Source organism: Oncorhynchus keta, chromosome 23, assembly GCF_023373465.1.
Source record: "Oncorhynchus keta strain PuntledgeMale-10-30-2019 chromosome 23, Oket_V2, whole genome shotgun sequence".
NCBI lineage: Eukaryota > Metazoa > Chordata > Actinopteri > Salmoniformes > Salmonidae > Oncorhynchus > Oncorhynchus keta.
The window spans coordinates 5,154,756-5,178,465 of record NC_068443.1 but is presented as its reverse complement, the minus strand read 5'-3'; the positions used below and the strand labels follow the sequence as shown (position 1 = coordinate 5,178,465).

At 43.4% G+C, this 23,710-nt stretch overlaps 1 protein-coding gene and 1 long non-coding RNA gene across 5 annotated transcripts in view; one reads left to right on the top strand and one right to left on the bottom strand.

Moving 5' to 3' along the window:
• Positions 1–6,425: 6,425 nt before the first annotated feature.
• LOC118371451 (cysteine/serine-rich nuclear protein 1-like) overlaps positions 6,426–23,710 on the bottom strand; it is a 42,141-nt gene continuing 24,856 nt past the window's right edge. For 2 of the 4 annotated variants that reach the window (XM_035756887.2, XM_052476012.1), the window contains exons 2-5: positions 18,271–18,489; positions 15,580–15,854; positions 8,721–9,053; positions 6,426–7,966 (exon numbers count right to left, since the gene is read on the bottom strand). In XM_035756887.2, the coding sequence (XP_035612780.2) occupies positions 6,719–7,966; positions 8,721–9,053; positions 15,580–15,854; positions 18,271–18,460 (2,046 nt within the window). In that variant the 5' untranslated portion in view covers positions 18,461–18,489 and the 3' untranslated portion in view covers positions 6,426–6,718. The remainder of the gene's footprint in view (positions 7,967–8,720; positions 9,054–15,579; positions 15,855–18,270; positions 18,490–23,710) is intronic. The other 2 variants (XM_052476014.1, XM_052476013.1) reach the window with 2 other exon arrangements.
• LOC127910906 (uncharacterized) lies at positions 21,116–22,106 on the top strand. The gene is made up of 3 exons (XR_008076707.1): positions 21,116–21,413; positions 21,816–22,031; positions 22,086–22,106. It is a non-coding gene; the product is annotated as an uncharacterized LOC127910906 (long non-coding RNA).

Genomic DNA, 23,710 nt, shown 5'->3' with positions numbered 1-23,710 from the left:
ACAAATACCCTACCATCTAACACTACACGCACAAAAATAATAATAATAAAAACTAAAAAAATATATCATACCCCGCTATTTAAATATATTTAGTCCTACAGGACATTTACTATAGTATATAGTTGTGGCTGCTTTGCGTGATGTATTGTTGTCTCGACCTTCTTGCCCTTTGTGCTGTTGTCTGTGACCAATAATGTTTATACCATGTTGTGTTGCTACCATATTGTGTTGTCATGTGTTGCTGCCATGTTGTGTTGTTGTGTTAGGTCTCTCTTTATGTAGAGTCTCTGTTGTTGTCATGTGTTGCTACCATATTGTGTTGTCATGTGTTGCTACCATATTGTGTTGTTGTGTTTAGGTCTCTCTTTATGTAGAGTCTCTGTTGTTGTCATGTTGTGTTGTTGTCTTTAGGTCTCTCTTTATGTAGAGTCTCTGTTGTTGTCATGTGTTGCTGCCATGTTGTGTTGTTGTCTTAGGTCTCTCTTTATGTAGAGTCTCTGTTGTTGTCTTTAGGTCTCTCTTTATGTAGAGTCTCTGTTGTTGTCATGTGTTGCTGCCATGTTGTGTTGTTGTCTTTAGGTCTCTCTTCATGTAGAGTCTCTGTTGTTGTCATGTGTTGCTGCCATGTTGTGTTGTTGTCTTTAGGTCTCTCTTTATGTAGAGTCTCTGTTGTTGTCATGTGTTGCTGCCATGTTGTGTTGTTGTCTTTAGGTCTCTCTTTATGTAGAGTCTCTGTTGTTGTCATGTGTTGCTGCCATGTTGTGTTGTTGTCTTTAGGTCTCTCTTTATGTAGAGTCTCTGTTGTTGTCATGTGTTGCTGCCATGTTGTGTTGTTGTCTTTAGGTCTCTCTTTATGTAGAGTCTCTGTTGTTGTCATGTGTTGCTGCCATGTTGTGTTGTTGTCTTTAGGTCTCTCTTTATGTAGAGTCTCTGTTGTTGTGTTAGGTCTCTCTTTATGTAGAGTCTCTGTTGTTGTGTTAGGTCTCTCTTTATGTAGAGTCTCTGTTGTTGTCATGTGTGTTTTGTCCTATTTTGATTTTATTTTTATCCCTGACCCGGTCGCAGCAGGAGGCCTTTTGTAAAATAAGAATATGTTCTTAACTGACTTGTCTAGTTAAATAAAAGTTAAATAAATACAAAAAAGAAATCAATAAAATAATTCAGGTCAAACAGCCTGAAAGGATGGTACACCACCACTTAACACACCCTGTAACTCTTCAAATCAAATGTTTATTAGTCACATACACATATTCACCACTGCAACAGTGACTCTTCTGACGTCAAGTCTCGCACAACCAAATACCTCTCTGTAGTACAGTTGATAACCATTGATATAAATGCTAAAAATCCAATCTTTCTGAAACATACATCACTTGTTGGTTTATCCCTCTGTACTGGTACAAATCTACCACTCACACCACTCCTCTCAGGATCCCTCCCTCTGTACTGGTACAGATCTACCACTCACACCACTCCTCTCAGGATCCCTCCCTCTGTACTGGTACAGATCTACTACTCACACCACTCCTCTCAGGATCCCTCCCTCTGTACTGGTACAGATCTACCACTCACACCACTCCTCTCAGGATCCCTCCCTCTGTACTGGTACAGATCTACTACTAACACCACTCCTCTCAGTATCCCTCCCTCTGTACTGGTACAGATCTACTACTCACACCACTCCTCTCAGGATCCCTCCCTCTGTACTGGTACAGATCTACTACTAACACCACTCCTCTCAGGATCCCTCCCTCTGTACTGGTACAGATCTACTACTCACACCACTCCTCTCAGGATCCCTCCTCTGTACTGGTACAGATCTACTACTCACACCCCTCCTCTCAGGATCCCTCCTCTGTACTGGTACAGATCTACTACTCACACCCCTCCTCCAGGATCCCTCCCTCTGTACTGGTACAGATCTACTACTCACACCCCTCCTCTCAGGATCCCCTCCCTCTGTACTGGTACAGTCACACCCCTCCTCTCAGTATCCCTCCCTCTGTACTGGTACAGATCTACTACTCACACCACTCCTCTCAGGATCCCTCCCTCTGTACTGGTACAGATCTACTACTAACACCACTCCTCTCAGGATCCCTCCCTCTGTACTGGTACAGATCTACTACTAACACCACTCCTCTCAGGATCCCTCCCTCTGTACTGGTACAGATCTACTACTCACACCCTCCTCTCAGGATCCCTCCCTCTGTACTGGTACAGATCTACTACTCACACCACTCCTCTCAGGATCCCTCCCTCTGTACTGGTACAGATCTACTACTCACACCCTCCTCTCAGGATCCCTCCCTCTGTACTGGTACAGATCTACTACTCACACCCCTCCTCTCAGGATCCCTCCCTCTGTACTGGTACAGATCTACTACTCACACCCCTCCTCTCAGGATCCCTCTCCTCTGTACAGATCCCTCCCTCTGTATCCCTCCCTCTGGTACAGATCTACCACTCACACCACTCCTCTCAGGATCCCTCCCTCTGTACTGGTACAGATCTACTACTCACACCACTCCTCTCAGGATCCCTCCCTCTGTACTGGTACAGATCTACTACTCACACCACTCCTCTCAGGATCCCTCCCTCTGTACTGGTACAGATCTACTACTCACACCACTCCTCTCAGGATCCCTCCCTCTGTACTGGTACAGATCTACTACTCACACCACTCCTCTCAGGATCCCTCCCTCTGTACTGGTACAGATCTACTACTAACACCACTCCTCTCAGGATCCCTCCCTCTGTACTGGTACAGATCTACTACTCACACCACTCCTCTCAGGATCCCTCCTCTGTACTGGTACAGATCTACTACTCACACCACTCCTCTCAGGATCCCTCCCTCTGTACTGGTACAGATCTACTACTCACACCCCTCCTCTCAGGATCCCTCCCTCTGTACTGGTACAGATCTACTACTCACACCCTCCTCTCAGGATCCCTCCCTCTGTACTGGTACAGATCTACTACTCACACCCCTCCTCTCAGTATCCCTCTCCTCTGTACTGGTACAGATCTACTACTCACACCACTCCTCTCAGGATCCCTCCCTCTGTACTGGTACAGATCTACTACTCACACCACTCCTCTCAGGATCCCTCCTCTGTACTGGTACAGATCTACTACTCACACCCTCCTCTCAGGATCCCTCCCTCTGTACTGGTACAGATCTACTACTCACACCACTCCTCTCAGATCCCTCCCTCTGTACTGGTACAGATCTACTACTCACACCCCTCCTCTCAGGATCCCTCCCTCTGTACTGGTACAGATCTACTACTCACACCCCTCCTCTCAGGATCCCTCCCTCTGTACTGGTACAGATCTACTCACACCCTCCTCTCAGGATCCCTCCCTCTGTACTGGTACAGATCTACTACTCACACCACTCCTCTCAGTATCCCTCCCTCTGTACTGGTACAGATCTACTACTCACACCCTCCTCTCAGTATCCCTCCCTCTGTACTGGTACAGATCTACTACTCACACCACTCCTCTCAGGATCCCTCCCTCTGTACTGGTACAGATCTACTACTAACACCACTCCTCTCAGGATCCCTCCTCTGTACTGGTACAGATCTACTACTAACACCACTCCTCTCAGGATCCCTCCCTCTGTACTGGTACAGATCTACTACTCACACCACTCCTCTCAGGATCCCTCCCTCTGTACTGGGTACAGATCTACTACTCACACCCCTCCTCTCAGGATCCCTCCTCTGTACAGGTACAGATCTACTACTCACACCCCTCCTCTCAGGATCCCTCCCTCTGTACTGGTACAGATCTACTACTCACACCCCTCCTCTCAGGATCCCTCCCTCTGTACTGGTACAGATCTACTACTCACACCCCTCCTCTCAGGATCCCTCCCTCTGTACTGGTACAGATCTACTACTCACACCACTCCTCTCAGGATCCCTCCCTCTGTACTGGTACAGATCTACTACTCACACCCCTCCTCTCAGTATCCCTCCCTCTGTACTGGTACAGATCTACTACTCACACCACTCCTCTCAGTATCCCTCCCTCTGTACTGGTACAGATCTACTACTCACACCACTCCTCTCAGTATCCCTCCCTCTGTACTGGTACAGATCTACTACTCACACCACTCCTCTCAGTATCCCTCCCTCTGTACTGGTACAGATCTACTACTCACACCACTCCTCTCAGTATCCCTCCCTCTGTACTGGTACAGATCTACTACTCACACCACTCCTCTCAGTATCCCTCCCTCTGTACTGGTACAGATCTACTACTCACACCACTCCTCTCAGTATCCCTCCCTCTGTACTGGTACAGATCTACTACTCACACCCCTCCTCTCAGGATCCCTCCCTCTGTACTGGTACAGATCTACTACTCACACCACTCCTCTCGGGATCTCTGCCCCTTGATCCATCTTCCTCTACTTTCTTCACTGCCTCAACATATGACAACTTCTGCACTACTCTAATCCTGGGAACCTCAACCTGCATCTCTCGCATGGGACATTTCTGATCCCCAGCCCCAGGGGCACCCCTACAATTAACGCATACCGCTACTTTCCCCAATGCGACACATTCCTTTGTCTCATGCCCTTCTGCACACTTCTCACACCTAGGAAGCTCCCTCCTACACACTGCTGCCACATGCCCAAAAGCTTGACACCTATAACAACGTAATGTGTTTGGCACAAAAGCTCTTATAGGAATACCTATATATCCTAACATCACTTTTGTCGGGCAAAGACTCAACATCAAAACTCAAAGAACAGACAATGACTCTTCTGTTTCGCCACCCTGTCTGCGTCGCACCAAACGACGGGCATCACAAACACTGGGCCCTTCAGTTGGTCAACTTTAACATTTACCGCTACCCCAGTAATCACTCCTTTCAATGGCACCCTTTTCTTGAGAGCAAAACAATTCACATATCTTGTCCCCATTCGTTTAACACGGAGCGCCTTCTCCCTCTGACCAGCAGAAACACAAACAATTATCACAAGACCACTTCTGGTTACCCTCACCGATTCCACAGCATCTAACTCTGTTTTCACCCACCCTGAAACCACAAATGGTCCACTTCCCCCCAAAAAAACTTCACTCCTACTCGACTCATCTTTATCCTGACCCTCAGTGCAAGCCTCGGCCCCGAGAACTTCAGCACAACTACCTACGATACTTTGCCCTCATTCATTTCCATTTCTCTTCCCGTCTTCAACTCACTCTGTTTATACTTTCTATCGTTCTGTTCCAACAAATCATCTCCCTTTCTTCTGCCATTTTGAGTCAACTCACGCTCACCCTCTTCCTCTCTCTTTCCTAGACCTCCTCTGCTTCTCTTATTCCCTCCTCTGTACTCCAAGTATAAATCTCCTGATGATAATATTGCACTTCTCCTGACATACATCTTGTTCTTGCCCTGTCAAGGGACGCCATTTTAACCCGGCTGTCACAATCTCCGTACAATCAGCACGAACCCCTCGGGATGTTAGTGTCAACAATGTGTCCCACTTGTAAAGCAGCTGCTTCGTCTTGATGTTTCTTCTTTAACAATAGCTACCGCGACGCTTTCCATCTCATCAGTCACGTGACACCTATTAGTCAGAAAGAACCCTTTAGTGAATCTCTGTGGAGTACAGTAAATTAACAAAGTGAATTTAAGAAGTCTTTTTTTCTTCACTAATTACCTTATTATTTTAACTGCAATGATAATGTTTTTGAAGACTGTTTGGTTGGTCACATTGTTGGTGTTTCTAGTTCTGTCTTACATGCAGTAGCCTAATAAAGGTTAGCTCTCTGTTTAACATTGTTCCAAAAGATTTATGTTTATTCATTGATAGAAGATTTGACTTTGCTTTAAAATACAAGATTCAGTAACACATTGTAAATGCTAATATATTTCCATAAAAAAATAACTTAAAAAGACAGACAATGCAAAACTTTCTTAAATACACGGCGCACATATCAGATTCCATTGATATTTTTGCAAAGCAATGACATTTCAGTTTGCCAAATAAGCCAAAACGAAGAAGAAATAATAAGTTACCTATGGTGGAGGAGAGAGATGGATCTCCAATACATGAAACTATGGCGTTTTGACACAAATAAATAGCAATACATTTAGCTAAATCATTTCATGTAGGCCAATACACAGTAGTAGTACTACAATTAATAATACATGACAAGATGTTGTAATTCTGAATATTGTGCCACAGTCTTGATTGAAACAAAACTTCACATGAATACAATTCATAACATTTCATGAATGTCTCCATCTGTCTGTCTCATGGTGATGCCAGCAATACAATCTCTCAGCTAAAAACAAATGTACATCAAGTAAATAAATAAATTAAGCCATTGTTCTTTTTTTTAAATGAATAATCATTTATAAATAACTGCTGGAAAGCACATTTAAAAAAAAAAAACTGTGAACATCAAGAAACATGAAACATGTTATGTCTTGTAGTGATGACATTTAGGGTTTTGTGATATTTGCTCATGTATAATATTGTCTAAATCATGAATAACCATAATGTGCCTCTTCTTCTTCAACAACATCGTATTTAATACATCTGAATAAAATATCTCATACTGTACATTCAAATATCTTATTAAAATACAAACTGTAGACTGTACATATTAATGTTCTTCTCGGCTCATTTTAATGTCCATGAGCCAATCAGGTCCCACAGAACCCTGACAGTTCAGCCCATTGGTCACTGAATTACCTGCTCCAATAACTGATTGTCTGTGGATGAAGGAGTTTCTATTGGATCGGATAAGCCAATCAGAGACTCCAGGAGGCAGATGCCAGCTGTCTCATTGAACTGTGGGACATTTGCAGAACTCAACACTTGCAGATGAAGGAAGTTGTCAGGGTGCTTGTGGCCTTTGAATGAGTTGTGTAGAGGGGCTGAGCTATAGTCTGTAGGGAAGTTGTCAAAGAGCTCCAAATCCGAGTCAGAGGAGAGACTGAGGTCCATGTAGCTGCTGGATGAGTAGTCTATGGAAGGAGAGGGTGTGTTGGGGTAGTCCTGGAGGGGACTGTGGGTGAACAGGGCCGTCGCTTGGTTGGCATTGTCGTCTTGATACTCGGCCATGAAAGAACCGCCGCCGTAGCTGTTGTCTGTGTGTCTGTGTGTCTTCTCTGTGTACCTTTGTGTATTGTCTGTGTTGTCTGTGTGTCTGTGTGTCTTCTCTGTGTACCTTTGTGTATTGTCTGTGTTGTCTGTGTGTCTGTGTGTCTTCTCTGTGTACCTTTGTGTATTGTCTGTGTGTCTGTGTGTCTTCTCTGTGTACCTTTGTGTATTGTCTGTGTGTGAACCGGGTGCGTTGGACAGGCCGAGGGTGGCTGTGGTGTCTTTACAGAGGTCGTACGACGTGTCGCAACCGGTGACACACTGGCGAAGGTGTGGCGACGGTTGTCTCCCTGGCTTTGTGCCACTTTCACTGCCCATGGAGCAGTCCTCATTGTCAGAGTCGCAGAAGCTGAGGACACAAGCCACACCTCCATCGTCCACATCCAAGAGAGGCTGGTGCTCTCGAGGGCTTCCTCCCACGTCGGAGTCCTCGCTCTGGGCAGAGACGCCGGACGAGTCGGTCATGTCACTACAGCAACTATTCTCAACCTCACACAGTTCAGAGCTGAAGTGGAAGGTAGGGGTGGTGGGGATGGAGAGAGGGAGGCCCTCTTCTTCCAGGGTGAACCCGAAGGGGCATCTCCCCTCCTGGGCACTGTCCTGCTGATGCTGTCCCTGGTCCTGGAGCTCCTGGAGATCATCTTCGTTCTCCTCTGGGTCTCTCCTCTGGGTTAGTATCTCATCCTGCAGTCTCCTCTCCAGTTCCAGCCTCATGACAGTGTGTATGTAGTGGGTCTGGACTCGTCTGGAGTTGAACTCCACGCGACCGTTAGTATTCCCACAGCCATCCTTTGTGCAGCCGCAAGGGAAGTTGGAGCGATCCATCTGTTGCAGGGAGAGATCACATTCATCTTAGCTCATTATATGACTGAAATCATAGCTCATTATATAACTGAAATCATACCTCATTATATAACTGAAATCATATCTCATTATATAACTGACATCATAGCTCATTATATAACTGAAATCATACCTCATTATATAACTGAAATCATAGCTCATTATATAACTGAAATCATAGCTCATTATATAACTGAAATCTTAGCTCATTATATAACTGAAATCATAGCTCATTATATAACTGAAATCATAGCTCATTATATAACTGAAATCATAGCTCATTATATAACTGAAATCATACCTCATTATATAACTGAAATCATAGCTCATTATATAACTGAAATCTTAGCTCATTATATAACTGAAATCATAGCTCATTATATAACTGAAATCATAGCTCATTATATAACTGAAATCATAGCTCATTATATAACTGAAATCATAGCTCATTATATAACTGAAATCATAGCTCATTATATAACTGAAATCATAGCTCATTATATAACTGAAATCATAGCTCATTATATAACTGAAATCATAGCTCATTATATAACTGAAATCTTAGCTCATTATATAACTGAAATCATAGCTCATTATATAACTGAAATCATAGCTCATTATATGACTAAAGTTTGCATCTGATCTAGGTGTGGGACAGAATACTCATTCTTTGCCAAATGGCTTTTGTTCATCAGACGCCCAGGGATCAAACCCCTCACATCTGCATGGCTCTCACCTGGCACTTGATCCCGTTCAGACTACAGGCGCAGGTTTCAGGTTCACAGAATCCCTGGCAGTCACATCCACAGTCCTCTCGGGATTTCCTCAGAGCATGGAGCTCTCTCTTCTCCTCCCGGTCGATGTGCCTCGCCCCCGCCGCCCGGAGTAGAGCCTGTCTCTGGCGGGAAGCGTAGGGGTACAGGAGCCCCCCGTCACCCCCATCCTCCTCCCCATCCTCAAGGTCAGCCGCAGGGAGGTGGGCCTCGATGTCTTCGTCAGGCACCTGGTCGATCTGATCGATGGTGAGGCGATCTAACTCCTCCTGGTCCGTAATGCCACTGGCTGTCAGCTGGAGAGAAGAGAGTTACTTCAAATAAAATATTTACACATCGTCCTTAACTTTTATTTTGAAATGCTTTTAGAGTATTTTCAAGGGAGTCAAGGAAAACAAGATGCAACCCATCTGGGTCGTTTCCATGTTATTACAGTAACCCATCTGGGTCGTTCCATGTTATTACAGTAACCCATCTGGGTCGTTCCATGTTATTACAGTAACCCATCTGGGTCGTTCCATGTCATTACAGTAACCCATCTGGTCGTTCCATGTTATTACAGTAACCCATCTGGGTCGTTCCATGTTATTACAGTAACCCATCTGGGTCATTCCATGTCATTACAGTAACCCATCTGGGTCGTTCCATGTTATTACAGTAACCCATCTGGGTCATTCCATGTCATTACAGTAACCCATCTGGGTCGTTCCATGTTATTACAGTAACCCATCTGGGTCGTTCCATGTTATTACAGTAACCCATCTGGGTCGTTCCATGTTATTACAGTAACCCATCTGGGTCGTTCCATGTTATTACAGTAACCCATCTGGGTCGTTCCATGTTATTACAGTAACCCATCTGGGTCGTTCCATGTTATTACAGTAACCCATCTGGGTCGTTCCATGTTATTACAGTAACCCATCTGGGTCGTTCCATGTCATTACAGTAACCCATCTGGGTCGTTCCATGTCATTACAGTAACCCATCTGGTCGTTTCCATGTCATTACAGTAACCCATCTGGGTCGTTCCATGTTATTACAGTAACCCATCTGGGTCGTTCCATGTTATTACAGTAACCCACCTGGGTCGTTCCATGTTATTACAGTAACCCATCTGGGTCGTTCCATGTTATTACAGTAACCCATCTGGGTCGTTCCATGTTATTACAGTAACCCATCTGGGTCGTTTCCATGTTATTACAGTAACCCATCTGGGTCGTTTCCATGTTATTACAGTAACCCATCTTGGTCGTTCCATGTTATTACAGTAACCCATCTGGGTCGTTCCATGTCATTACAGTAACCCATCTGGGTCGTTCCATGTTATTACAGTAACCCATCTGGGTCGTTCCCATGTTATTACAGTAACCCATCTGGGTCGTTTCCATGTTATTACAGTAACCCATCTGGGTCGTTTCCATGTTATTACAGTAACCCATCTGGTCGTTCCATGTCATTACAGTAACCCATCTGGGTCGTTCCATGTCATTACAGTAACCCACCTGGGTCGTTCCATGTTATTACAGTAACCCATCTGGGTCGTTCCATGTTATTACAGTAACCCATCTGGGTCGTTCCATGTTATTACAGTAACCCATCTGGGTCGTTCCATGTTATTACAGTAACCCATCTGGGTCGTTCCATGTTATTACAGTAACCCATCTGGGTCGTTCCATGTCATTACAGTAACCCATCTGGGTCGTTCCATGTCATTACAGTAACCCATCTGGGTCGTTCCATGTTATTACAGTAACCCATCTGGGTCGTTCCATGTTATTACAGTAACCCATCTGGGTCGTTCCATGTTATTACAGTAACCCATCTGGGTCGTTCCATGTTATTACAGTAACCCATCTGGGTCGTTCCATGTTATTACAGTAACCCATCTGGGTCGTTCCATGTTATTACAGTAACCCATCTGGGTCGTTCCATGTCATTAGGGTAACCCATCCGGGTCGTTCCATGTCATTACAGTAACCCATCTGGGTCGTTCCATGTTATTACAGTAACCCATCTGGGTCGTTCCATGTTATTACAGTAACCCATCTGGGTCGTTCCATGTTATTACAGTAACCCATCTGGGTAGTTCCATGTTATTACAGTAACCCATCTATTATGTTCCATGTTATTACAGTAACCCACCCCATGTTATTACAGTAACCCATCTGGGTCGTTCCAGGTTATTACCCAGTAACCCATCAGGTCGTTCCATGTTATTACAGTAACCCACGTTCCAACCACCCACAGACCCCCATCCGGTCGCTCCATGTCATTACAGTAACCCATCCACCTCCATGATTACAGTAACCATCCACAGACGTTCCATGTTATTACAGTAACCCATCAGTCGTTCCATGTTATTACAGTAACCCATCAGCAGAGGTCGCTCCATGTTATTACAGTAACCCATCTGGCCATTCCATGTGGGAACAGAAACCATGGAAACCATGTGTTTGATGTATTTATACGATTCCACAGTAACCCATCTACCACGATCCATGTTATAGTATCAGTTCCATCCGGGTCGTTCCACTGCTTATTCAGTAACCCATCTAGTATGGAGCTGTTATTACAGTAACCAGTAGTCTGGGCTGCTATCCATGTCATTTAGAAGGCCATGACTGACCAGTAGTTAGAAACAGATAAGATGACTGACCAACATTATTATGTTGAAATGACCAGTTGTATGGAGCTGCCACAGACACACCAGTAGTATTGAGCTGCTATGACTGACCAGAGTATGGAGCCCAACCACCCACAGACTATGACTGACCATCAACCACCCACAGACTGACCAGTAGTATGGAGCTGCATGACTGACCAGTAGTAACCTATGACTGACCACAGAGTACCCCTATGACTGACCAGTAGTATGGGACCCCCTATGACTGACCAGTAGTAGACCCCTATGACTGACCAACCATCCACAGAGCCCCATACCCAAACTATCCAGCTGCTATGTGACCAGCAGTATGGAGGCTGCTGATGGACCAGTAGGATGGGGCTGCTCATCCAGTAATGGGACTGGAATGGAGCCAGTGGAATGGGAACCTGGAAACCATGGAAACCATGTGTTTGATGTATTTGATACGATTCCACTGACTCTGCTCCAACTATTACCACGATGCCTGTGGTATATAGTATCAGTTCTCTATGACTGACTAACTGCTATGACTGACCAGTAGTATGGAGCTGCTATGACTGACCAGTAGTATGGGGCTGCTATGTCTGACCAGTAGTATGGAGCTGCTATGTCTGACCAGTAGTATGGAGCTGCTATGACTGACCAGTAGTATGGGGCTGCTATGTCTGACCAGTAGTATGGAGCTGCTATGACTGACCAGTAGTATGGAGCTGCTATGTCTGACCAGTAGTATGGAGCTGCTATGACTGACCAGTAGTATGGAGCTGCTATGACTGACCAGTAGTATGGAGCTGCTATGACTGATGAGTAGTATGGAGCTGCTATGACTGACCAGTAGTATGGAGCTGCTATGACTGACCAGTAGTATGGAGCTGCTATGACTGACCAGTAGTATGGAGCTGCTATGACTGACCAGTAGTATGGAGCTGCTATGACTGACCAGTAGTATGGAGCTGCTATGACTGACCAGTAGTATGGAGCTGCTATGACTGACCAGTAGTATGGAGCTGCTATGACTGACCAGTAGTATGGAGCTGCTATGTCTGACCAGTAGTATGGAGCTGCTATGACTGACCAGTAGTATTGAGCTGCTATGACTGACCAGTAGTATGGAGCTGCTATGTCTGACCAGTAGTATGGAGCTGCTATGACTGACCAGTAGTATGGAGCTGCTATGACTGACCAGTAGTATGGAGCTGCTATGACTGACCAGTAGTATGGAGCTGCTATGACTGACCAGTAGTATGGAGCTGCTATGACTGACCAGTAGTATGGAGCTGCTATGACTGACCAGTAGTATGGAGCTGCTATGACTGACCAGTAGTATGGAGCTGCTATGACTGACCAGTAGTATGGAGCTGCTATGACTGACCAGTAGTATGGAGCTGCTATGACTGACCAGTAGTATGGAGCTGCTATGACTGACCAGTAGTATGGAGCTGCTATGACTGACCAGTAGTATGGAGCTGCTATGACTGACCAGTAGTATGGAGCTGCTATGACTGACCAGTAGTATGGAGCTGCTATGACTGACCAGTAGTATGGAGCTGCTATGACTGACCAGTAGTATGGAGCTGCTATGACTGACCAGTAGTATGGAGCTGTTATGACTGACCAGTAGTATGGAGCTGTTATGACTGATGAGAAGTATGGAGCTGCTATGACTGATGAGTAGTATGGAGCAACTCTATTGTTTCTTCACCCTATGCATTCTCAGTGAATCTGGTGATCCCCCCATAATCAGAAAGGAGTCATTGAAGTTGTTTGGATTTTGTTCCATCCTATGTCCTGTTCTGACCACTAGATGGTGCTGTTCTTCCTCCATTTCAATGTTAAAGGCATAGTTCATTTGAGTTACAAAATTACATTTTGTACCGGTGCCCCCTGTATATTGTCTCCACATTGACTCTGTACCAGTACGCCCTGTATATAGCCTCCACATTGACTCTGTACCAGTACCCCCTGTATATAGCCTCCACATTGACTCTGTACCAGTACCCCCTGTATATAGCCTCCACATTGACTCTGTACCGTAATACCCTGTATATAGCCTCCACATTGACTCTGTACCAGTACGCCCTGTATATAGCCTCCACATTGACTCTGTACCAGTACCCCCTGTATATAGAGTCTCCACATTGACTCTGTACCGGTACCCCCTGTATATAGCCTCCACATTGACTCTGTACCAGTACCCCCTGTATATAGCCTCCACATTGACTCTGTACCGTAATACCCTGTATATAGCCTCCACATTGACTCTGTACCGGTACCCCCTGTATATAGCCCCCACATTGACTCTGTACCGTAATACCCTGTATATAGTCTCCACATTGACTCTGTACCGTAATACCCTGTATATAGTCTCCACATTGACTCTGTACCGGTACCCCCTGTATATAGCCTCCACATTGACTCTGTACCGTAATACCCTGTATATAGCCTCCACATTGACTCTGTACCGTAATACCCAGTATATAGCCTCCACATTGACTCTGTACCGGTACCCCCTGTATATAGCCTCCACACTGACTCTGTACCGGTACCCCCTGTATATAGCCTCCACACTGACTCGGTACCGGTACCCCCTGTATATAGCCTCCACATTGACTCTGTACCGTAATACCCTGTATATAGCCTCCACATTGACTCTGTACCGTAATACCCTGTATATAGCCTCCACACTGACTCTGTACCGGTACCCCCTGTATATAGCCTCCACATTGACTCTGTACCGGTACCCCCTGTATATAGCCTCCACATTGACTCTGTACCGTAATACCCTGTATATAGTCTCCACATTGACTCTGTACCGTAATACCCTGTATATAGCCTCCACATTGACTCTGTACCGGTACCCCTGTATATAGCCTCCACACTGACTCGGTACCGGTACCCCTGTATATAGCCTCCACACTGACTCGGTACCGGTACCCCCTGTATATAGCCTCCACATTGACTCTGTACCGTAATACCCTGTATATAGCCTCCACATTGACTCTGTACCGTATACCCTGTATATAGCCTCCACACTGACTCTGTACCGGTACCCTGTATATAGCCTCCACATTGACTCTGTACCGGTACCCCTGTATATAGTCTCCACATTGACTCTGTACCGTAATACCCTGTATATAGTCTCCACATTGACTCTGTACCGTAATACCCTGTATATAGTCTCCACATTGACTCTGTACCGTAATACCCTGTATATAGTCTCCACATTGACTCTGTACCGTAATACCCTGTATATAGCCTCCACATTGACTCTGTACCGTAATACCCTGTATATAGCCTCCACATTGACTCTGTACCGGTACCCCCTGTATATAGCCTCCACATTGACTCTGTACCGGTACCCCCTGTATATAGCCTCCACATTGACTCTGTACCGGTACCCCCTGTATATAGCCTCCACACTGACTCTGTACCGGTACCCCCTGTATATAGCCTCCACATTGACTCTGTACCGGTACCCCCTGTATATAGCCTCCACATTGACTCTGTACCGGTACCCCCTGTATATAGCCTCCACATTGACTCTGTACCGGTACCCCCTGTATATAGCCTCCACATTGACTCTGTACCGGTACCCCCTGTATATAGCCTCCACATTGACTCTGTACCGTAATACCCTGTATATAGCCTCCACATTGACTCTGTACCGTAATACCCTGTATATAGTCTCCACATTGACTCTGTACCGTAATACCCTGTATATAGCCTCCACATTGACTCTGTACCGGTACCCCCTGTATATAACCTCGTTACTGTTATTTTATTGTTGCTCTTTAACTATTTTTTAAATTTTAAATTTTTTTTTATTTGATTTATTCCTTACTTCAGTTTATTTAGTAAATACTTTCTTAACACTTATTTTTTCTTAACTGCATTGTTGGTTAAAGGCTTGTTAGTCAGCATTTCACTCTAAAATATACACCTGTTGTTTTCGGCGCATGTGACAAACAACATTTGATTTGATTATTTGATTTTGATTTTAATTTAAGCAAATGGGATGCAAGAAACTATACCAGAATGGTCCGTTTGCACTCGACTGGGACAAACACAGGACAGCATGCTTTTTATTTCAGGGGTAGGCTTCATCTGGTTCAAGGGAAACCGCCTGGGCAATGAGGTCTACAGTGCTCACTAGTCGATTAGAAGTCTAGAATACTTACTCTCTGTCTGAGTGTCTCCAGCCTCTCCTCCCTCAGTCTATCTCTGAGTCTCTCCCTGCGCCTCCTTCGTCTCTCCTGGGTGTGCTCTGCCAGTGTGTACCTCCGGAGGGCGCTGTGCTTCCTCACCATGCCCAGGGTGGCACCGCCGCGTCTCGGAACGCTGGTGAAACCCTGGCAACGCTGGAACAGGAACACCGTCACCTGGTTGAAGACAACGCTGTTGCTATGGCCGCTGTTGTCATGGGAAAGTTTTGGGCTCTTCAGGATGGAGCGGACTGTTGGTGGTGGAGGAGGAGGAGGAGGAGGAGGAGGAGGAGGAGGAGGAGGAGGAGGGGAAACAAGGTTTAGAGTCACGACAAGAAGTTGGTGTATTCTATGCCTTTGTCAATGTCAGCTTGTTAGAGCTACTGCATATCAGTTCTGAATGTAGCGTTTTGATGTCTCTCTTGTCGTGATGTGTGTTTTGTCCTATATTTATATATTTTTTAAATAGTTTTATTGTATTTTTAATCCCAACCCCTGTCCCCGCAGGAGGCCTTTTGCCTTAAGCCGTCATTGTAAATATGAATTTGTACTTAACTGACTTTACGAGTTAAATAAATTTAAAAAATTAAAAAATAAGTATGCTGAAAGTGCTGATCCTGCAGTTCTGTCAGCCGCCACTGGGTGGCAGACTACACTACCTCACCTACTGTCAATGGTTGCAAGTTACAACCCAGTGTTAACAACTTTGTCAACTGGGTCACCACAGTTGAACATAGGGGAGTTTATCTGCTAGAAATAAAACACCAAGGAGTACTTATAATAATGCAAACGAAGCCAAATGAGAGAGAATGAAGAGAGAGAAAGACAATGTCTCCCTCAACACAGAGACAGAAAGAGACCCTGCTTATAATTATAGTAAGACCCTCTAACCGCTCTGCAGTTTGGTGAGAAGTAACCACCCTACTACTAAGAGACTGTTAAATACCCATCAGGTCACTGATGACTCATCAGGTCGCTGTTTACATTTGACAGTTTGGCCTCATGATAACGAGTCGTTTGACCTTCACATGCTGGAGTGGAGAAGGAACTCAAAAGTGAGGAGGTTGGTAAACAACAGCTCAGCAAGCTACGTAGTAACCTATTCCATGTCCCAAATAGCACCCTATTACCTATAGGGGCCCTGATCAAAAGAAGTGCACTACATAGGAAAGAGCGTACCATTTGGGATTCAGCTTAGTTCCGCTGCTGTTATTTTGGCTAAAGACATTCCATACTGGGACACAGTGTGTTTTCAGTAGTGTGGGGGAGAAATGGTAGTTTCATGATTGATTAACTATTTATGACCTATTTCACGTCTATTCTGTAATGAATCTAACTCTCAATGTGGTTTGGAGAAAAAAATTATTACCACATGAAATATAAATAGTTTTTTTGTTTTGCTTTTTGGTCCATGAAATCAAAATAACAACCACAATCTAATAGACTATGTTGAGCCTGAGGGAAGTGTGTCTATGTGCTGTCCATTGAAAACAGTACAAAACAAGAGTCGCTGGAGTTTGTAGTGATCTTTGAATGAAATAACATGAACCTATTTGCAGCTTAGGCATGATAACTGTAATTCACATCATATTGCTTAGTCAAATGATTCAGTCAAACGCAAGGGGCAAAGCCCAGTGCCTCAAAGAGAAGTCTATTCTCTGCTATCAGCAGGTTGTAACTTAGCTGCTGTAGTGTGATAATGGGACACTCCTTCAATACACTCCCTAGCAAGTGACTCTGATAACAATAGTGTAGCTTTGCATTTATTTGAAAGATAAGACATATTCATTGCAAGTTTATTGACCAATGACCATAAAAATGATATACATTAACATATACTGTATATAGACATACTGTATAAAACATACTGCATACTATACATTCAGGGGCTTTCCTCGTGAGATCTACTGGCCAAAATATTGCTTTAAGATTGTAATAACATGGATCATCAACAGATGTGGTCATGTAGCTACATCATTCTGAGATGTGTTAAATGTAGCTACATCATTCTGAGATGTGTTAAATGTAGCTACATCATTCTGAGATGTGTTAAATGTAGCTACATCATTCTGAGATGTGTTAAATGTAGCTACATCATTCTGAGATGTGTTAAATGTAGCTACATCATTCTGAGATGTGGTTCTCATTCTGAGATGTGTTAAATGTAGCTACATCATTCTGAGATGTGTTAAATGTAGCTACATCATTCTGAGATGTGGTCATGTAGCTACATCATTCTGAGATGTGTTAAATGTAGCTACATCATTCTGAGATGTGTTAAATGTAGCTACATCATTCTGAGATGTGTTAAATGTAGCTACATCATTCTGAGATGTGGTCATGTAGCTACATCATTCTGAGATGTGGTCATGTAGCTACATCATTCTGAGATGTGTTAAATGTAGCTACATCATTCTGAGATGTGGTAAATGTAGCTACATCATTCTGAGATGTGGTAAATGTAGCTACATCATTCTGAGATGTGGTCATGTAGCTACATCATTCTGAGATGTGTTAAATGTAGCTACATCATTCTGAGATGTGTTAAATGTAGCTACATCATTCTGAGATGTGTTAAATGTAGCTACATCATTCTGAGATGTGTTAAATGTAGCTACATCATTCTGAGATGTGTTAAATGTAGCTACATCATTCTTATTGACTTACTGGGTAGATGGGAGGTAGGTGAGGCAGAGTTGAAGTCTTGGTTGTCACTGTTGCGGCTCTCCTCATCCGACTCCCATTCCGAGGAGGCGGAGGAGGAGGGGGAGGAGGAAGAGGTGGAGGAAGATGGGGAGGAGTAGCAAGGGTCCTCCTCTTCTACCTCGGAATACTTCCTCTTCAGGACCCCACTCATGGCTTCTCTAGGGCGGTTAGACGATCTGCCTGGATACAAAACAGTTTTTTTTTGAAAGATGGTGAATATACATTAACAATACACATTAATTCTGCGATGGTGATGAATGAATACTCACTAACTGTAGTACATGGATGTGTAATAGTGGGGCGGCAGGGTAGCCTAGTGGTTAGAGCGTTGGACTAGTAACCGAAAGGTTGCAAGTTCAAATCCCCCGAACAGGCAGTTAACCCCACTGTTCCTAAGCCGTCATGGAAAATAATGAATTGGTTCTTAACCGACTTGCCTAGTTAAATAAAGGTTAAAAAAATAACATTTAATAGCTTTAAGGCACCGTATTTTGCTGACTATATGTCTCGTGAAAACTGAGGTATAACAATTACGACTGTTAAAGTTCACTTAAGTTAACTTTTTTTGTCATTTTTAGTGCACAATTTATTTTATCGTGATTAATTGTATTGTCTGAAAACATCATAAATATATAACTTTTCTAGCTAAAAACACCAACAACAACGTGATGTCAAAACAAGTTGACATTGAGGTAAAAAATAAATAAAAAAAATAAAAGAAAGTTGTACTTTATCAATGTATCTGATTTTGCTAAATCGAGACATTAATATCCTTGTAATACTTTTTATATATAAAATCTTAAATTACAGCTCAATTTTAGCAAATTTGTGATTAATCACAGAAAGTCCTGCTATTAAGTCAGATTACATTTGAGAAAAAAAATATTTTCACAGCCCTCGATATGTCCATGAGTCATACACAATGCCGTGCCCACTCACTCGGTGAATCAGTAGTCTACCGTAATAACTGAACGTGTGTAACAGTGATTCACAAGCTTTTTTTTGGCACACTGACGTTATTTATAATGCATTTTCTGACTACTATAGCTAATATCAGTCTGGTGAAAACAGAGTTTACCAATACCCCAATGGTTGAGTCATGCAAAGTTGCAAAGTGCGGTATTTACTCAGTAACGTACACACTGCTCAATTTCACCCACGACATTTACATGTCAAACACGCATCAAAATACATATGCAAAACAAAAACATCACTGGGACTTTCCTTTCCAATAACATTTCAACAAACTGCCAACAATAAATTAGATCTATGTCTCGTTGTCAATGGGCAAAAAACCACAGCAGAGTAATCTGATACTGCTTTTGTTGTTCACCGGTTAGGAGCGTTGTTTTCCAACCTCATTCCTTGACTGAAGTACCTGTACCGGTTTGACAGGTTTTAAAAGGAGGACATCTGCTCATTTAAACTAATGAAAGCGGCCCCTATAGATGATCCAACCATCACTAGCTGAGATATTGATAACCTGTGTCAGAAACATGCTCAATAACTATTGCAATCCATTTTTTTTGTTTTGTTGTTGCTTTAGTGAAAGACAAGGGAAACTGCAGGCTAGGCTAAAAATGTCAATAGCTCTTTCTCTCTTTCCTTCTCCTCATTAACATTCCAATGATTCCAGGGACGTTTATCAGGAAGAAAACGTGGAAACAGGGAGGGAGGGAGTCCAGGAAGGAATATTTCTGAGGGAAAATGATGTCTAGAGCAGGCTATTTTGGCCCCAGTGAAACAGGGAGAGAGGGAGTCCAGGAAGGAATATTTCTGAGGGAAAATGATGTCTAGAGCAGGCTATTTTGGCCCCAGTGAAACAGGGAGAGAGGGAGTCCAGGAAGGAATATTTCTGAGGGAAAATGATGTCTAGAGCAGGCTATTTTGGCCCCAGTGAAACAGGGAGGTACAGTGGAAACCAAGCCCACACAGAACAAGCAACATACAGGCCTGTTTAATGATTACAAACGTAGCTTGTGTTGAATACTACTGTAAATACATACTTAAATAGGCTCAACTGGACTCTAACGTAAAGTGTCAAATACAAGAGAGTAGAGCAGTGGTCTTCAACTTTTTGCACATTTATTTTACCCATGTTTAATTTTTGTGAATGATAATGGCAAGGAGAAGTAATCAACATTTTCAAATGAATAGATTTGAGTAAATATTTTTTTCATTATTTTTGACCTATGGTTAAAATTAGAAGACATCATCAGCCTATCAGTTAAAAAAACATTTAAAAAATAAAAATAAACTCCAAATGCATTTGTGCAAGTAGCTGTTCAGCTGGTTCAACAACGGTTAGCCGTGCGTTAGCAAACATACATGTCCAAGTCAAGGAGACTTACCGCCTTGCCACGAGGGGTACTCAAGGGTACATTTTCAAAGCCTGTCAGATACTCCAGCAAGTGTTATTTCACTCCATGTTAATATTAGGGGTTGAGAAATAAAGTCATTGGAAATAAGAAATGACCCTCTTCTATACTATAGATATGTCATTCAAAATGAGCTGCATTTTGTTGGTTTTGTAGTGATATACAGAAAAACAATAACAAAAACAATATTTTATCCTGCTTTTATATTTGTATATTTTTGCAGACCCCCCAGTAGAACCCAGAGTAGAACCCCCAGTAGAACCCACAGTAGAACCCAGAGTAGAACCCCCAGTATAACCCCCAGTAGGACCCCTGGAGGGTTGTGTACTTCAGCTTGAATACACCTGGTGTAGAGGCTTGTTGTCGCAGAAAAGCTCTCTATTCTAGTCATTTGAACTCTTGTCCACCCCCTGTTCTACTAATAGGAAGGAATAGGAGGAATCTGTTACTAGGAAGGAATAGGAGGAATCTGTTACTAGGAAGGAATAGGAGGAATCTGTTACTAGGAAGGAATAAGAGGAGTGTACTACTAGGAAGGAATAGGAGGAATCTGTTACTAAGAAGGTTTAAGAGGAGTGTACTACTAGGAAGGAATAAGAGGAGTGTACTACTAGGAAGGAATAGGAGGAATCTGTTACTAAGAAGGTTTAAGAGGAGTGTACTACTAGGAAGGAATAAGAGGAGTGTACTACTAGGAAGGAATAGGAGGAATCTGTTACTAAGAAGGTTTAAGAGGAGTCTGTTACTAAGGTTTAAGAGGAGTGTACTACTAGGAAGGAATAAGAGGAGTGTACTACTAGGAAGGAATAGGAGGAATCTGTTACTAAGAAGGTTTAAGAGGAGTGTACTACTAGGAAGGAATAAGAGGAGTGTACTACTAGGAAGGAATAGGAGGAATCTGTTACTAAGAAGGTTTAAGAGGAGTGTACTACTAGGAAGGAATAGGAGGAATCTGTTACTAGGAAGGAATAGGAGGAATCTGTTACTAGGAAGGAATAGGAGGAATCTGTTACTAGGAAGGAATAGGAGGAATCTGTTACTAAGAAGGTTTAAGAGGAGTGTACTACTAGGAAGGAATAGGAGGAATCTGTTACTAGGAAGGTTTAAGAGGAGTCTGTTACTAAGAAGGTTTAAGAGGAGTGTACTACTAGGAAGGAATAGGAGGAATCTGTTACTAAGAAGGTTTAAGAGGAGTGTACTACTAGGAAGGAATAGGAGGAATCTGTTACTAAGAAGGTTTAAGAGGAGTGTACTACTAGGAAGGAATAAGAGGAGTGTACTACTAGGAAGGAATAGGAGGAATCTGTTACTAAGAAGGTTTAAGAGGAGTGTACTACTAGGAAGGTTTAAGAGGAGTGTACTACTAGGAAGGTTTAAGAGGAGTGTACTACTAGGAAGGAATAAGAGGAGTGTACTACTAGGAAGGTTTAAGAGGAGTGTACTACTAGGAAGGTTTAAGAGGAGTGTACTACTAGGAAGGTTTAAGAGGAGTGTACTACTAGGAAGGAATAGGAGGTATCTACTACTAGGAAGAATTAAGTCGAGAACAGACTGCCCTGTCAGTGTCCACTATATAACGGCAGGGTAGCCTAGTGGTTAGCGTTGGACTAGTAACCGGAAGGTTGGAAGTTCAAACCCCCGAGCTGACAAGGTACAAATCTGTCATTCTGCCCCTGAGCAGGCAGTTAACCCACTGTTCCTAGGCCATCATTGAACATAAGAATTTGTTCTTAACTGACTTGCCTAGTTAAATAAAGTTTAAAAAATAAATAAAATAACTCTGACAGTATCCCAGGTAACAACACAGTACTCAGTGTCATACTCACAGATATAACTATCGGGACAAGGCAGTCAAGACTAATTTATATAACACATGGTTGCTAGGAATTTGTCTTGGTGTTAAAAGAAAGAACGCACAGTTTCTACAGAGAAGGAACTATCTCATGTCTGGTTGCATGACTAACTGCATTATCCATTTGTAGTGATTGCAAAAGTTGCACTACAATATGTGTATTTATAAACCGGGTAAATTGGGTCCTGGATGCTGATTGGCTGAAAGCTGTGGTATATCAGACAATATTCCATGGGTATGAGACAAAATGACTCGTTTACTTTTCTAATTATGTTGGTAACCAGTTTACAATAGCAATAAGGCACCTCTGGGATGGTGATATCCGACCAAAATACCACGGCTAAGGGCTGTATCCAGGCACACCGTGTTGCATTGAGCATAAGAACCATCCTTAGCCGTGATATATTGGCCATATACCACACCTCCTCGGGCCTTATTGCCTAAATACAACATGTTGTTTCAGAGCGAGTTATGGTTTTCTTCTGCAATTTGATGAAAATCTCTCCAAGAGACATTCTGTTCCTTGACATCCCCTCTCACTTAGGTCAAATGTAATGGTGAGTGTACAGGTGGGTGTGTGCTTGTGTGTGTGTGTGTGTGTGTGTGTGTGTGGGGGGGTGACTAATATAAATAATTCAATGACTCACAGCAGCAGAAATACCTGAATTGCAGTGTTGCATAGCACTGTGCAACACACACACACACACACACACATACATACACATACACACGCACACGCACACGCACACACACACACACACACACACACACACACACACACACACACACACACACACTAACCAACCAACCAATATTTTACTCAACTCAAATTGCCACTACTACTAAGTACCCAGTGCCTCACTATTTGGCTTCCATCCCGTTATAAACGCGACCCAACTTCCGCCACTGACCTCGTCACTCCGCGAGCTTCATGTGGTCAGTAATTAGGCCTTTACAATGAAAACATTGTGCTGGTCAGCCCAGCAGCTAGTCACACTCAGCTGTTGCTGTTTGGGGTCTCTATTACAAGACCCAACTAGGCTACAGCAAGCAAAACAACTACTGGAAAACACTATCAAAAGGTTTTTTATCGATATAAATAGCTTTCATACAACCAAAACCAAACATAAAGCCTAAAAACAATATATTATTCTGCTTATCTTTTTGACAT